Source organism: Conger conger, chromosome 12 (assembly GCF_963514075.1).
Source record: "Conger conger chromosome 12, fConCon1.1, whole genome shotgun sequence".
NCBI lineage: Eukaryota > Metazoa > Chordata > Actinopteri > Anguilliformes > Congridae > Conger > Conger conger.
In genome coordinates, this window is record NC_083771.1 from 4,540,222 (window position 1) to 4,555,338 (window position 15,117).

General features: G+C 43.3%; 1 protein-coding gene across 4 annotated transcripts in view; it reads right to left on the reverse strand.

The window, feature by feature from the left end:
- Window positions 1-6,353: 6,353 nt before the first annotated feature.
- The window catches only part of hook3 (hook microtubule-tethering protein 3), a 47,359-nt gene continuing 38,595 nt past the window's right edge, over window positions 6,354-15,117 (reverse strand). For 3 of the 4 annotated variants that reach the window (XM_061262251.1, XM_061262255.1, XM_061262252.1), the window contains 4 exons: window positions 12,346-12,450; window positions 11,758-11,829; window positions 11,178-11,314; window positions 6,354-8,424 (listed from right to left, as the gene is read on the reverse strand). In XM_061262251.1, the coding sequence (XP_061118235.1) occupies window positions 8,409-8,424; window positions 11,178-11,314; window positions 11,758-11,829; window positions 12,346-12,450 (330 nt within the window). In that variant the 3' untranslated portion in view covers window positions 6,354-8,408. Of the gene's footprint in view, window positions 8,425-11,173; window positions 11,315-11,757; window positions 11,830-12,345; window positions 12,451-15,117 lie in introns of those variants that run through there. The other variant, XM_061262254.1, reaches the window with a different exon arrangement.

The following is a 15,117-nucleotide window of genomic DNA, read 5'->3' on the forward strand; positions in this document are numbered from 1 at the left end:
TTTAAAAAAAAAAAAATTAAGTGGGCATAGGCTATTCATCGTCTGGGGTCTACGTATGTTAGCAGTGTCCTGTGCAGACTTCAATATTTGTTTATCTATCGCAAGTCATCGCAATATTCAACAACGATATCGCTTTTTTTCCTCATATCGTGCAGCCCTACCTGAGAGCACGCAGAACATCTCTGAGCCATGCTCTCACATTGATGGTGATATTGCACAGCTATTAGGCCACATGAGTCATAGCTTTTTCATTGACTGACACCTTCTGACAGCACTGTTCCCTGCAGTGGACCTGTGCACAGGTGAAGCTCGGTACCAGTCCAAAAATCACTGTAGCCACTTCCAACTGACATAAATATGACGCCTTCTTAGAGTGTAGCCTTATAATGTGTTTAAGAGCCAATAGGGATGTATGAAATGTACTCATTAATGCTACATTAAAGTTGAATCAAGTTGTTTCAAATATATTCAGATCATTATTTTGCTGAAAATATGAATTATTCATTAACTAACATCACGTTTTTATTGTAACGTGACATACTGGCTTACAGACTTCGGTTATTTTTCACCTTCACCTCAGAGGTTTTTTCAGTCGCCATCTTGTCCATTTCCTGTGACCTCTTTTTACAACAAAAAAAAAAGAAAAAAGAGTGGAACATTTTTGTATGAAGTTTTTCTTTGGCTGATGCAATGACTCACGTTGCATTTAGTCAGATTTTGGGATTAATCTCCTGATGTATTTCTTTTTAATCTTTATCTCCTGGGTAGCTTATCTCATCTTTGCTTCATTTGGCCAATTATTTAACAGGCTCAGCTCCAGGAAAACTATGAATCCTTTATGCCTCCATACTTCTTTTTAAATGCAAATAAACTGATATTAACATGTGCTGATGGATTCATTTGTATGCTTACTCAACAACATAACATTTTGTGCCTTGTGTCATACAAATGTACACATCTAATGAGGGGCCCATTGTCCCTCTGGAAAGAAGTGGCATGAGTATCACATACACTGCTACCAACTCTTCTACTAGCAACTCTTGATCATGCAGTACAGTATTATTATTTTTTTTACTATAAAAGTATAAATGGATCTTATTTTAAAAATGTTATTATAATGTGTCCAGGTTTCATATAGGGTCTGGGATCACTACACATATACAAATCCAGTGCCCTGGTTTGGGAAGTATGAATTGATAATTGAATATGAATACAGGATTATTACCCTTAAGTACTGTGGAGGTGTAGAATGTAAATATCACACCAGACCACTCAAAATAATTATTTCCCTTTCCTTCTGAATCTAACAAAAATGCGCTTAAAATGCATTAACACATTGTCTAACAGTAATTCATCACTCATTCATATCTCAGTGTTATAATAAAATTAATAAAATCAAATAATAAAGCTAGGCTGTAACACCCTAATTTGAGCACAGCTACCACAAAGTTCAGGAAGATCAGGGAGATCAGGAAAATATTAAGAAATATTTATGTAGACGGATTCATCCTGATATCCCCTGAAGGACGGAGCAAATGTTGTAGGAGTATTAGCATTAGCAGCACCTTATCGCTCCTACTCATGGAAACTGCAGCGTCGCAAACATTAACAAAATATTGGAATGGCCATAAAGCATTTTTAGCACAGAACTGGCTAGAGCAGTAAGCTTAGTTACACAATTTCACTGGAAACACAGCATAGCTAAGAAACCTGTATGAAACATGCTCCTCACGAACCGTAGCATGCAATAACAGCGAGGCATTGGTAATAATTAAAGAAAAAGCTTTTTAGGAAACTAGCAAACTGCACCATGGAATTAGTGTGTATTTTCATTATTATCATGTTAGCAAGCGTGGCTTTCGTCAGTACCATATTAAAATAAATTAGCATTTGCATCAACCAAAACATTAATGAGCTCACCTATTACCGAAATTATGATTTCATACACAATGCAAGTGTCATTTACACAAATCAGTGCTAATATTCATGCACATAACATTGTTTCTGAAACTGAACACCAACTCCTACTCATGGAAACAACAGTCTTAAACAAACCGCGCTGCGTGCAAATGTAGATCAGGAAACACTGCCGTGAAGCACCGGTGAACTGTTGTAAAAAATGATTTTGTGCAGAAAGTGCTTTTTTCTTATTTCTCAGGCTCATAATGGCTTCGTTAAGAGGCATTGCCACAACTCTGGACCTCGTATTGATAAACACCAATAACAGACTCCAAAGGCAATCAAAAACCTAGAATCAAGACTAGATACTGAAAGCTGTCTTACCTGCAATAAGGAAGGGACTATACTATAAAAAGGCTGCAATTCCTACATGGATCATCCAATATGGATGTAAACACCAACAAGAAATGCCAGATTCTCATATTTTTCTCAGGGAGAGAAGACTGTCTCTCAGAAACCAAGTCCTTGGTCCTTCTGTTTGGTTCTAAATGAATACATTGTGTTAACCAAATACATTTTTGGGATCATTGAATTTGGGCCACAACTCAGACTGATCTATCGATTAGGAATGTTTTGAAATTTCCATTAAAACTATAGTTCAGGTCTTGACCTTAAATGTTCAAGCCAGGTCACAAAACCATCCCAGCTGGAGACCAATACAGTTGAATTAGAACCTTTTAAAAAGAATGGATGCGATTCAGTCACCTGTGTGACTGGGAAGCCATCACACATCATGGAAGTCTCACAGTTTGCAACCTAACCCTTGCTGTCACACTCACCTGATTGATTCTCCAAATTTTATGTCCATCTTTGAAGAATCTATTCCAGTCCCTCTTGTGGGATGGATCCAGACAGATAGATGGCTACCTAGACAAGCTCACACTTTTCACATCTACAGGCCTGCAGAGCTCTTTCACTGGAGATGCATGATCAAGTGGCAATTTTAAAATAGCTATTATAATAGTAATGTGAAGCCAAGAACAAATGCGGTTCTTCTTTATTAAAAAAAAACCTGGATTGAAGCGCTCAGACAGAAAGGAATGGGCCATTGCTGTGTGAATATTAACATCACAAAACAAACTGCTTTCTACAGGAGAAAAAACCCACTGAAAGACACCAAATGTTCTAGCAGAAAAACCCCAAATGTAACCCCAGTCTTTAAAATCAGAACAATTCTGGAAGTATTTGTACTTCCCAAACAGAGATCTCTGATGACAGTGTTTACATTAACATAATGCTTCCCATGGTACTTGCCAGTTGGAATATTATACGAGACCAGACTAATTTTCCATAGTGGTTTAAGTTTGACCACTGTAAGTGTAATAACTTGGCAGCTACTAAACCTAACTGCCCTGGGGGGCATGTCTGGTTGAAGTTTCATCATACACTTCAAGAAAATGTAAACTCTAAACATGCCTTTTACCATTTGATGTGTTGACAGTGGAGGTGGTTTGAGGGAAGAAACCAATCTCATGGTTTCAGGGCTGATTACTGACATTTTTGGGATCATTGAACTGGGGCCACGACTAATCTGAAAAATATGTACCCTTGACCTAGACATGGTAATGAAACATTTATCAATTAGGAATGTTTTGAAACTTCCAGTAAAACTATAGTCCAAGTCTTGACCTTAAGTGTTAAAACAAGGTCCACAAAACCATCCTGTCACTCATGAGCTGGAGACCATCCATCCATCCATTATCTTAACCCGCTTATCCTGAAAAGGGTCGCAGGGGGGCTGGAGCCTATCCCAGCATACATTGGGCGAAAGGCAGGAATACACCCTGGACAGGTCGCCAGTCCATCGCAGGGCACACACACCATTCACTCACACACACACTCATACCTATGGGCAATTTAGACTCTCCAATCAGCCTAACCTGCATGTCTTTGGACTGTGGGAGGAAACCGGAGTACCCAGAGGAAACCCACACAGACACGGGGAGAACATGCAAACTCTGCACAGAGAGGCCCCGGCCGACGGGGATTCGAACCCAGGACCTCCTTGCTGTGAGGCTGCAGTGCTACCCACTGCACCATCCGTGCCGCCTACAGCTGGAGACCAAAACAGACTAATTAAATTAGAACCTTTTAATAAGAATGGACACGATTCATTCACCTGTGTGACTGGGAAGCCATTATACATAATATGTGGCAAGGACAGCAGGGACCTAATAGTCATAGGATGGAGCAGCTGGTGGACAGTCAAGTGCCTCTGAGCACTGCACTTCACCACCATAGCGACAGTACAATTCCAGATGAATAACCCGGTTATTGAAACTGTAAAATATAAAATATATAATGGACTGTTCAGATGTTCACATTTCCCAGTGGAAGCACTTCAGAAAATGCCTTATATAAATTCACTGTAATGACGTGCAGAAGGAGGTCCAGTTAAAGTCATCTGTACTTTAGACTTAAAAGTCCCACGTGTGATATAAAAATGCTATGTTAATACAACAGCACAGAAAATTGTATAGGAAATTGAAATTGGCAGAGCAAGATTCTTATATGATCTCAAATTTCCTGGACATCAATGGGGATTACCACATCAGTACTAAAACCAGAGGCATGTAGACATTATACAGTGCAGTGCATAAGTATTTGGACAGCGACACAATGTTTGTGTTTTGGCTCTGTACTCTCTAGCACATTGGATTTGAACAAAACAATGAACATAACATTAACGTGCAGACTGCCAGCAGTAATTTGAGGGTATTTACATCAATATCAGGTGACCATGCAGGAATTACAGCCCTTTTTATATGTAGTCCATTTTAGGGGAGCAAAATTATTTGGACAAATTAATCTCTATACTGGACTGTATTCATTTACTGTCATGGAAGAAGGCCAAGGACTTTTCATTTTCTATTAATTTAACTATACAGGAACACGTAGTAGGTACACATGATGAGTAAGTTCAACTATTTAAACATGTATAGCTTTTACTGATCACATTTATTTAGTACATTGATCTGACAAGGACAATGCACAAGTCAACCTTTTTGCAGATACATCCATATGAATGTCAGAAGTTTAAAAAAAAAAAAAAAAAAATCTGCATGACATTAACAATGAAGCATTAATGCAATTATAATTATCATTACCATTATAATTATTTAATTTTGTCTATTGTGTGTGGTAAATTGTCATTGGAGTTTGTTTTATGAAATCATAATGCTTGTGAAACAAATGAGCTAATGGAGAAAACAAATATTTCATGCCCAAGTTCCAAAATTAGTGCACTCATTAACTGGGGAAAAGCGGTTAATTGCAGTAATCCATAGCACTACTGTACTTTGTGGCATCCAGAAACTGACATGGTCATAGCGCCTTAGCTTCTCATAAGGTGAAAAAGCTTTGTGAAAGATTCCCTCTCCCCTTTCCCTCTTTATCACTTGGTTAAAGGTACAATAGGTAAGATTCTTGTTAAAACATTGTTACAAGACCATTGTAAATCCCTTCCTATCATTGAAAAAGGCTCACTGACATGTTGACCCTCTGCCAGTGTTTTTGTCCTTTGGGTTTCAAAATATACAGTTGACATGCATGTACCAGAACATTTTCAGCTGTACAATAATTCAAGCTCATTGGCTGAAAATTGTTTCTAATGGCCACAGCCAATGGCGTTTCAACGTCAGCGTGTTCACAGAGAAGGGGGAGGGATAAACGGTGTTGTGGTTTGCTGCTGCAATTCCTCTTGACCTTTAGGAGTCCGAGATACCTATTGTACCTTTAAGTTTCATTGTATATATGGTCAGGATTTGATTTGTATGATGTGCAATGTATATGTATGGAAGTAAGAAATATGATTTGTCACACTGTCGCTCACCTCATATAAATGCATTGCAATGTGCAACGTCATCCGTATGAAAAAGAATTTAAAATTAATGTTATATTATGAAGTGGGGGGAAATAAGGTGAAATGGGCAATTGTTTAGCCATGGTGGACAGTCCTCCCAACCACCCTAGCCCAGCTCCACTGGACAGAAGTATATTATTTAAAGGTGGCAAGAAAAAAAAGAAAAGAACTTTAAAGCCTGGAGGAAATCATTCCTTTTAGTGGTCATTGTTATTCCAAGGAATGATTGTTTAAAGTTAACTTAAATATTGGATCTGAATGCCCTGAAAGAAAAACAATTTCACGGCCCTTATAAATATATTTAATCAACCCTACAAACACAATGGGCGGAGCCCTCGCACGAAGGGTTAAAGCCGTGAAATTACGATTCAGCGGTCTCAGAAAACTTCATGCTCAGAATGAGCAACCATCTGAAGTGCATAAGTGCATCCTGTAAAAACCCACCATGTACCAAGCGCTCTCGATATTATCAAGAACCTTTAGGCCACATCTTAGCATTGGAAACAGGAAAAACGAGGTAAAGAGGCCGGGGTTTTATACAAGCTTTATTTACATCTTGATTAACAACTGTACATTTCTGCAGCACAGGAAGCACACTGTATCCATAAAGTTCTAATGGAGAGATACCGTGAAACCCTTTTACCCAATCAGGGTGCAATTTCCTTTTCCGTTTCCCCAATGACCAAGTCCTTCCTCAACTGCGTCTCACAGATATTATGTACATATTGTATACAAGCAATATAAAACTTGGCAAATGGAAAGAGTTATTTGCTACTTCAATATACGTAATCTTCAGATCCTTAAAAAACAAAAAAATCTTACAGCAATCACACAATCTGATGATGAATGATGACAGAACAACCTCGGCTTTCATACCACGTGAGGTTGTTGGATGCAGAAGACGAACACAGGAATCGTAATGGACGGTTGTGAGAAAGCTCACAGATTAAAACCTCTATGGACTCCATTTCATGCGCTTCTGAAACGGGGCTTCTTTCTTGCACATGTCCTATGACGTCACGACTACCTCTCACAACACTCAAGTCAGCAGTCTGGGGGGGGGGGGGGGGGGGAATCACTTTGCGTCTAAATCTAATACGGCCTATCTGCAGTCACGCATCACAAGACAGCGTCACTCAAGTCAAATTCCAGAAAATTGGTTGCATATTATAAAATATGGACGAGTACAGTCGCAACAACGTACTACTACACAAAACGCACCAGGGGAGACATTGGGGCAAAGTAGCCTTCAGGGCGTTAGGGTTCACTGCTGGCACACAGCAGAAGAGGTAAAAGCACTTTAAAACCTCAATTAAACCGGATCATTACGACCTCTGTATTTCCCTTCATTGGCCCGTGAAAGACCCGTAACGGGACCCAACCAATCAGGCGCTACTGAAGAGGAACCCAACGATTTGACGCAGCACCAACCGCAAGTGCCCCCCCAGACCTAGCACCCCCTCCACTGATGCGATTTCATAAACGGTCATATTTAAACGGTTAAAAAAAAGAACTATGCGCGACCTTCGGTGCAGTGATCAAGAGATAGACTTTAAAAGACTGCTGGCATGTTAGTCTGTAAGACGAAACACAATACACGTTAAATGTGTTTGAAATATCAGTACTGCGCGAGTAAATACAAAAGGTAAATAAATATCGTTATAAAGGCATGGCCGCAAACGGCTTATTCCTGTCCTCAAACTCTGCCACTTTGAAAGCAACACATTACTGATGAGGGTTAAAATAAGACGTAATGAAGTTAACACTCCTTATGGTATAAGATGTTAAGACTAAGATCTAAAATGGAAAACAAATAAATGTGAATAAGAAAATGAATTGTATAGAGAAGACAAATCTATACAAATCCATTAGAGGGGTAAGATGATCAAAACTTCGGAGAACTTGGGCATCCATAATTACAAGTTTAAAAAATCAACATATTACCAAACCATTGATCTTCCATTAGCACACAATTAACAAAGGAACGAGAAAAGCAACATAACAAGGGTTAAAGTAAAATGAGGTGTATTCCGATTTAGAAGATACCCAACTGGGGAAATTCGAGTTCCTCTCAAGCGAGGCTCGTCAGCCATATTTGAACGCTCACTGTAGACCGGGGGGGGGAACGTCCTCATCGTAGCGGTTCCTGCAACCCACACCACTGTCCCAGCCGTTCTGCGGCTCTGAGAACAAAGCTCACTGCCAGTCCTGAGGTGACCCTCGATAGCAGCAGGAGGCTGAGGAGAGGGGGGTTAAAGCAGGGGGAAAGAGATGGCTCCCTCCCTGTCTGGCCAGCCCTCATGCAAACACTTCCCCTCGTGTTGGGCTGAAGCATGATGGGAAATGTAGTATTTTAGAAGCAAAAGCAAGCATGTCCGGGGGAGCGCGGGGTGGGGGGTCCCAGAGGTCGGGCCGGGGGGAGGGAGTCCTCCGGGTGTGGCCAGGGGAAAGGGGTCCCCCTCTCTGACAGAGCTCTGGCTCCTCGGCAGAGGAGGGGCGCGGGGGTTAGTGTCGATGGGGTTATCTGCAGGCTCAGCGCAAAGTCATGCAAAACGGCGAGTCATGCAACCCCAACGCCGCCGGGGGGTCATGCAACCACATCGCTGCAGGGGCGAGAGAGAGACACAGAAACCTGTCACAGAGGAGAAAACATGCACACAGAACCAACAGGGAGGCAGGATTAGTGGAGAAGCAAGGCGTAATCATTTTAGAGTTAATGCCAATCAACCTGCACCTTGCATTAATTTAAAAAGCTCAACTTAATTCGAGCAATACATTCAAAGTTTAAATGTATTCTCAATCACGTTTGGGGCTTATGACAACCTCTTCACCGAATATAGAGTACCTTTGTTCGCTCTTAATCAAATATTAATACAGGAAACTGGCACCTTATCTTTGTCATGGTGTATTCACCGTGGGTTACTCTGAAGACATGATATTCTTACGGAGAGCAAAACATAATCTCTACTCCCTTCAGGGTGACACTCGTCCTTACAGACGAATTATAAAAACATGTTACAGTAAATTTTATTCTCACAATCGCCCAACATCACTAACCCTGAGCTTGTTCATAAACTAACGTTAGTAACAGAGGCGTGGTGCCTGAATGATGTGGCATTGGCAGGCACAGGACGGCCAGACTGCAGCGTTAACATGAGGGGCTACCCTGGAGAGGCTGGGGTACTTCATCTGAGCAAGCAGACAGAGCGGTGAGCCCGTGGCGTATGCACACAGGGGCCCACTCTCTGCTCCTGCTCAAGCTCGACTTCACCCTTTAATACAAGTCCTCATTGGCTCAGGCGTCCCCTCTGCCTGCTTTTCCTCCTACATGTCAGGTGCTAGTTGAACAGACACAGCAGGATTATAGCCCTCCAGGATTATAACAGTTTTCTCCTGATGCAGAACGTGCTGATGAATGTTGGGAAAACAAAGGTTCAAAATCAATGGTTAGGTAGTCAGTTGATTGCAATCACAGAAACGGGGGAAGGGAGGGGGCTTGTGCAGTCGACACGACGGTGGCGAGGCCTACTGTAGACCTTTGGCACAGCCGATGTCGCACGGTGACTCGCCAGAACCGGGATCAATTTCATCCGAGCTCAGTCAGTGCAGGAAATGGGGTGGAAATTCGACAAACAAACAGAAACATCCTCATGGAACAACATGTGTGTTTCATTGGACTGAACTGCGATGGAATTGAGCCAGTAGACAGGCCCTAAAACCCAAAGCGGCCATTTCTTTACTGGCTGCCCCCATGATTAGAACGACTGGCAGTGGTCAAAAAAACGACTCCTCAACGCCGCAGAAAGGCTGGATACAGTCATACGTCAGCGGTCGGAGCAGAGGAAACCACAGTCTATCACGTCAGGAACCCCGTGGACTGCGCATGCATGCATACACCCTGTGGACTGCGAATGGCACCTTTAAACAGCAGCTGTGCAACAACTCCAACTGCCGAACACACGGTGCAGGTTTTATTGCAACACCTAATATGCTAAGGCATAATCAGCATAATCGCTGCAGAGTGTACAACTTTGGGGGGGAAATCGCTGCATGATCCCTCTCAAAGCGTGTCATGAGCACCGCACAGACACCAGCGAGTCTCCGTTCACAGGCTGGGTGAGGACTGGAGCTTCACACCACACCGAGCTGTGCTGCTGGGAGCTCGAATCAAATGAGCGTTAAGGCTACACTCTCATTCCCATGAGCCTCTGCATAGATACGGGAATTCTTCAAAAAAACAAAACTAACTTTCATTACCCTTATAGTGACAAACATGACTCACGACTAAGCAAGAAATTAACGTTTTCATAAAGGTTCAGACTCAAGCTTCTATTTGGCCAACACTGTTCAATACTCTTTCTGCCTCCATTACCACAGTGGCAGTGAGAGGGGAAGGAGACCCAGAACCCATTTCACAGGAGTGACTTAATTTTCTCACCTTCTGGGTTTTAAGCAGAGATGCCCATGCTAGGACCAATAACACTGATTAATGGAGGCACTTTGTGTAACAATGGGTCTTAGCCAGAGAAACTTAGATTAAACAAAATGTAAAGACATGAAAATAATTAAGCCTTGTGCTGTGATCAATGTAGACACCAGTCGGTGGTTTTATAGCAAGTAACATTTACTGTCAGAGGAAAATACTAGAATAAATAACCACAGAATATTTCTTTCTCTGTAAATTTGGTCTGTCTCTGACACTGGGGAAACGCATAAAACTTAACACTGAACACAAACCTTGACCTCGACCCCAGAAAGTCTTCATTTAGTGAAACTTTAGTGACTTGTTCTGTCTATTGCACTGGTTAAAAGAGGCGCCTATTTGGCTACAATGCTAACTCAAAAAAGCTAAATACCAAATGAACTATCTACACACAGTTCTGTGTGAATAGACTACTTGCAAAGCATACTAAAATCTTATCCCGAAGCATAATAACTACTGCATAAAACATCTTAAATTTAAAGTTTAAAAAGGGTAGTATTTTGTTGGGTTTATATAATAAATAATGAAACTTGTGAGGCAGTCTCACAGCTGCTTGGTGTGCGTTGCGAGCACGGTATGACAATCGTGAAAGGTGCGCTGCTGGGTAATTCACTGAAGAGCTGGCATCCCGACTTAAAACCACTGCGCCCGGAAGGCAGAATAACACAAAAGAAGATCTCTACACTTTAAAAACATGGCGGAAATGACAGGAAAGGGAAAAACACAAATCCTCAAGTTGTACATTATTTAGTGTTAGTTAAACAAAAAGGGGAGGGGGGGGGAACAAAACAAACGGAGGGCTTTATGCCCTGAACGCTGCGGCGTGTTGGGGCAGACGTCTGTGAGGCAGCTGGGGGGGCCCAGTCGCTCTACCTTCCTGCGGCCGCCTGCACGTGTCCCGGGTAGTTTCGGCGAGCGCTGGTGGCCTGTCGCTGGCGGGCCAGGAAGGACTGCCCCGAACCCGTGCTGGCCAGACGGTCCTCCGCAGCCTTCTTCTGTAGCGCCATGCCCTGCGGAGAGAGGCTGCTCAGGAACACGTCTACAGACCCACAGAACCGCGTCTATAGACACACAGAACCGTGTCTACAGACACAGAACTGGTTCTACAGACACAGAGCCGCGTCTACAGACCGACAGAACCACCTCTACAGACCCACAGAACAGTGTCTACAGACACACAGAACCGGTTCTACAGACACAGAACCGTGTCTACAGACCGACAGAACCGCGTCTACAGACCGACAGGTTGCACACAGACTTTAGCCTCTTTTTGGACTCATATAAGCTCCAGGTCAAATGAAACTGACTATTTTATTGACATTCATCAAACTGCCATTTTATGATTAAAATTAAAAGTGCATCCTTGGCAACGGTAAGGGAAATGGTTCAAAAACGACTATAGAAATACATAGATATTGAGGCTGCCTGAGGTCCAAAGTCATGAGCCACTCACCATGTTGTACCAGGCAGAAACTATGAGCTTCTCCTCCTGGTCTCTCTGGGTTTTCGTTTTGTCGTACTCTTTCTGTGGGGGGGGTGAGAGCAGAGTCGCAGTGAGGACAGTGCATTAATGGACATACTCAGGACCTGAGGTCCAAAGGGCATTCCACAGAGAACTACTGCCATCAGCTGCTGTAGGATGAAGCTTGTCAGGGGCAAGAGTGCAGGCCAGAAATAAAAGGATTACGGGCTAGTGTGAAAATAACACAAAATGTGGCTAAGGTGCCATGTCCTGTAAAAATTAACTTGGCCTATAGCTACATTCCGGCAGTGTAGTTCATTGTGTGTGTCACATTTTGGGATAAAAGAAGTCGCTTCCTCTGTAGGCACAGAGGAAATTATGCGCTAAAACTTAAAGGTAAATGGTGTGTGTGTGCGTGTGTGCGTGTGAGAGTGAGCGGAAGTGAGTGAACACTCACTCTCTCTCTCACATACACACTCTCACACACACACACACACGCGCGCGCGCGCGCGCACACACACACACACACACGCGTGTGCGCACACACACACACACACTCTCTCTCACACCCTTCCCCACCTCCAGTGAGTGGAGCATCCGTTCTCTTTCCTGCAGCTGGTTCTTGAGAGCCTGGACCTCGGGAGCAGAGCCCTGGTTCTGCTTGGGATCTAGGGTGCGGATCACCTGCAGAGAAAGAGCAACGTGCTTCACATGGGAGACATGACTACTCACCGCCCTGTATCAACCATCTACACACAGCCCTGTATCAACCCATCTACAGACAGCCCTGTATCAACCATCTACACACAGCCCTGTATCAACCCATCTCCACACAGCCCTGTATCAACCATCTACACACAGCCCTGTATCAACCATCTACAGACAGCCCTGTATCAACCCATCTACACACAGCCCTGTATCAACCCATCTCCACACAGCCCTGTATCAACCATCTACAGACAGCCCTGTATCAACCCATCTACACACAGCCCTGTATCAACCCATCTCCACACAGCCCTGTATCAACCATCTCCACACAGCCCTGTATCAACCATCTCCACACAGCCCTGTATCAACCATCTACAGACAGCCCTGTATCAACCCATCTATAGACAGGTCTGTATCAACCATCTACAGACAGCCCTGTATCAACCATCTACACACAGCCCTGTATCAACCATCTCCACACAGCCCTGTATCAACCATCTCCACACAGCCCTGTATCAACCATCTACAGACAGGTCTGTATCAACCATCTACAGACAGCCCTGTATCAACCATCTACACACAGCCCTGTATCAACCATCTACAGACAGGTCTGTATCAACCCATCTACAGACAGCCCTGTATCAACTCATCTATAGACAGGTCTGTATCAACCATCTACAGACAGCCCCGTATCAACCATCTACAGACAGCCCTGTATCAACCATCTACAGACAGCCCTGTATCAACCATCTACAGACAGCCCTGTATCAACCCATCTACAGACAGGCCTGTATCAACCCATCTACAGACAGGTCTGTATCAACCCATCAACAGACAGGTCTGTATCAACCATCTACACACAGCCCTGTATCAACCCATCTACAGACAGGTCTGTATCAACCATCTACACACAGCCCTGTATCAACCATCTACACACAGCCCTGTATCAACCCATCTACAGACAGGTCTGTATCAACCATCTACACACAGCCCTGTATCAACCATCTACACACAGCCCTGTATCAACCATCTACAGACAGCCCTGTATCAACCATCTACAGACAGCCCTGTATCAACCATCTACAGACAGCCCTGTATCAACCATCTACACACAGCCCTGTATCAACCATCTACACACAGCCCTGTATCAACCATCTACACACAGCCCCGTATCAACCATCTACAGACAGGTCTGTATCAACCCATCTACAGACAGCCCTGTATCAACTCATCTATAGACAGCCCTGTATCAACCATCTACAGACAGCCCCGTATCAACCATCTACAGACAGGTCTGTATAAAGCTATCTACACACAGCCCTGTAGCAACCATCTATAGACAGGTCTGTATAAAGCTATCTACAGACAGCCATGTATCAACCCATCTATAGACAGGTCTGTATCAACCATCTACAGACAGCCCTGTATCAACCATCTACACACAGCCCTGTAGCAACCATCTACAGACAGGTTTGTATAAAGCTATCTACACACAGCCCTGTATCAACCAGTTACACACAGCCCTGTATCAACGATTTACAGACAGGTCTGTATCAACCATCTACACACAGCCCTGCATCAACCACCTACACACAGCCCTGTATCAACCCATCTACAGACAGGTCTGTATCAACCACCTACACACAGCCCTGTATCAACCATCTACAGACAGCCCCGTATCAACTATCTACCGACAGCCCTGTATCAACCCATCTATAGACAGGTCTGTATCAACCATCTACAGACAGCCCTGTATCAACCATCTACAGACAGGCCTGTATAAAGCTATCTACATACAGCCCTGTATCGACCAGTTACACACAGCCCTGAATCAACCATCTACAGACAGGTCTGTATCAACCACCTACACACAGCCCTGTATAAACACACTGTACTCTGATAAAACTGTGAAGAACAGCACATACACCATCGCACTCTGACCAAGCTAAAGAAAGGCATTTTCAGCTAATATTCCACACGGTTGTTTCGAAAGAACAGGCTGAATACCATTCACTTATTCAAATGAATTCAGCAGAATGGGCCGAGTTTCTCCTTCAGAACATCAAAATGCAGCGATATCTTTGATTCAGAGTGTAACTGATTATGTAGCCCCATCACAAAAAAAGCACTGTGCAGAAGAACACAGTGATAACAGTGCACACTGACTGGGAGCGCGGAACGGTACTTCATAATAGACTGAGCGCGGCGATACGTTCAAAATGAATGGCCGACTGGGAGCGGTAGCCGATACGGGAACATGGGGGTTGTAGTTTAAATTGAATGAGAATTTGGGAGTAGTAGTCGGTATGGGAACACGGGGGCGGCCATTTAAAATGAATGAGAATTTGGGAACAGTGGTTGATATCGGAACACGGGGGCGGCCATTTAAAGTGAATTGTCATCGGGGAGTAATAATGTTAGCCGATATAGGAGCGCGCGGGCTGTAATTTAAAATGAACGGTAATCAGAGTGCTGCAGTTCATATAGGAATATGGGAGTGCTAGCCGAAAACTAAAGGGAATCAGGGAGCAGTAGTTGATATAGGAACATGGGGGTTGTAGTTTAAATTGAATGGGAGGTTGTGGTTTAAAATGAATTAAAATGAATGGGAATCTGGGAGCAGTAGTTGATATAGGAACATGG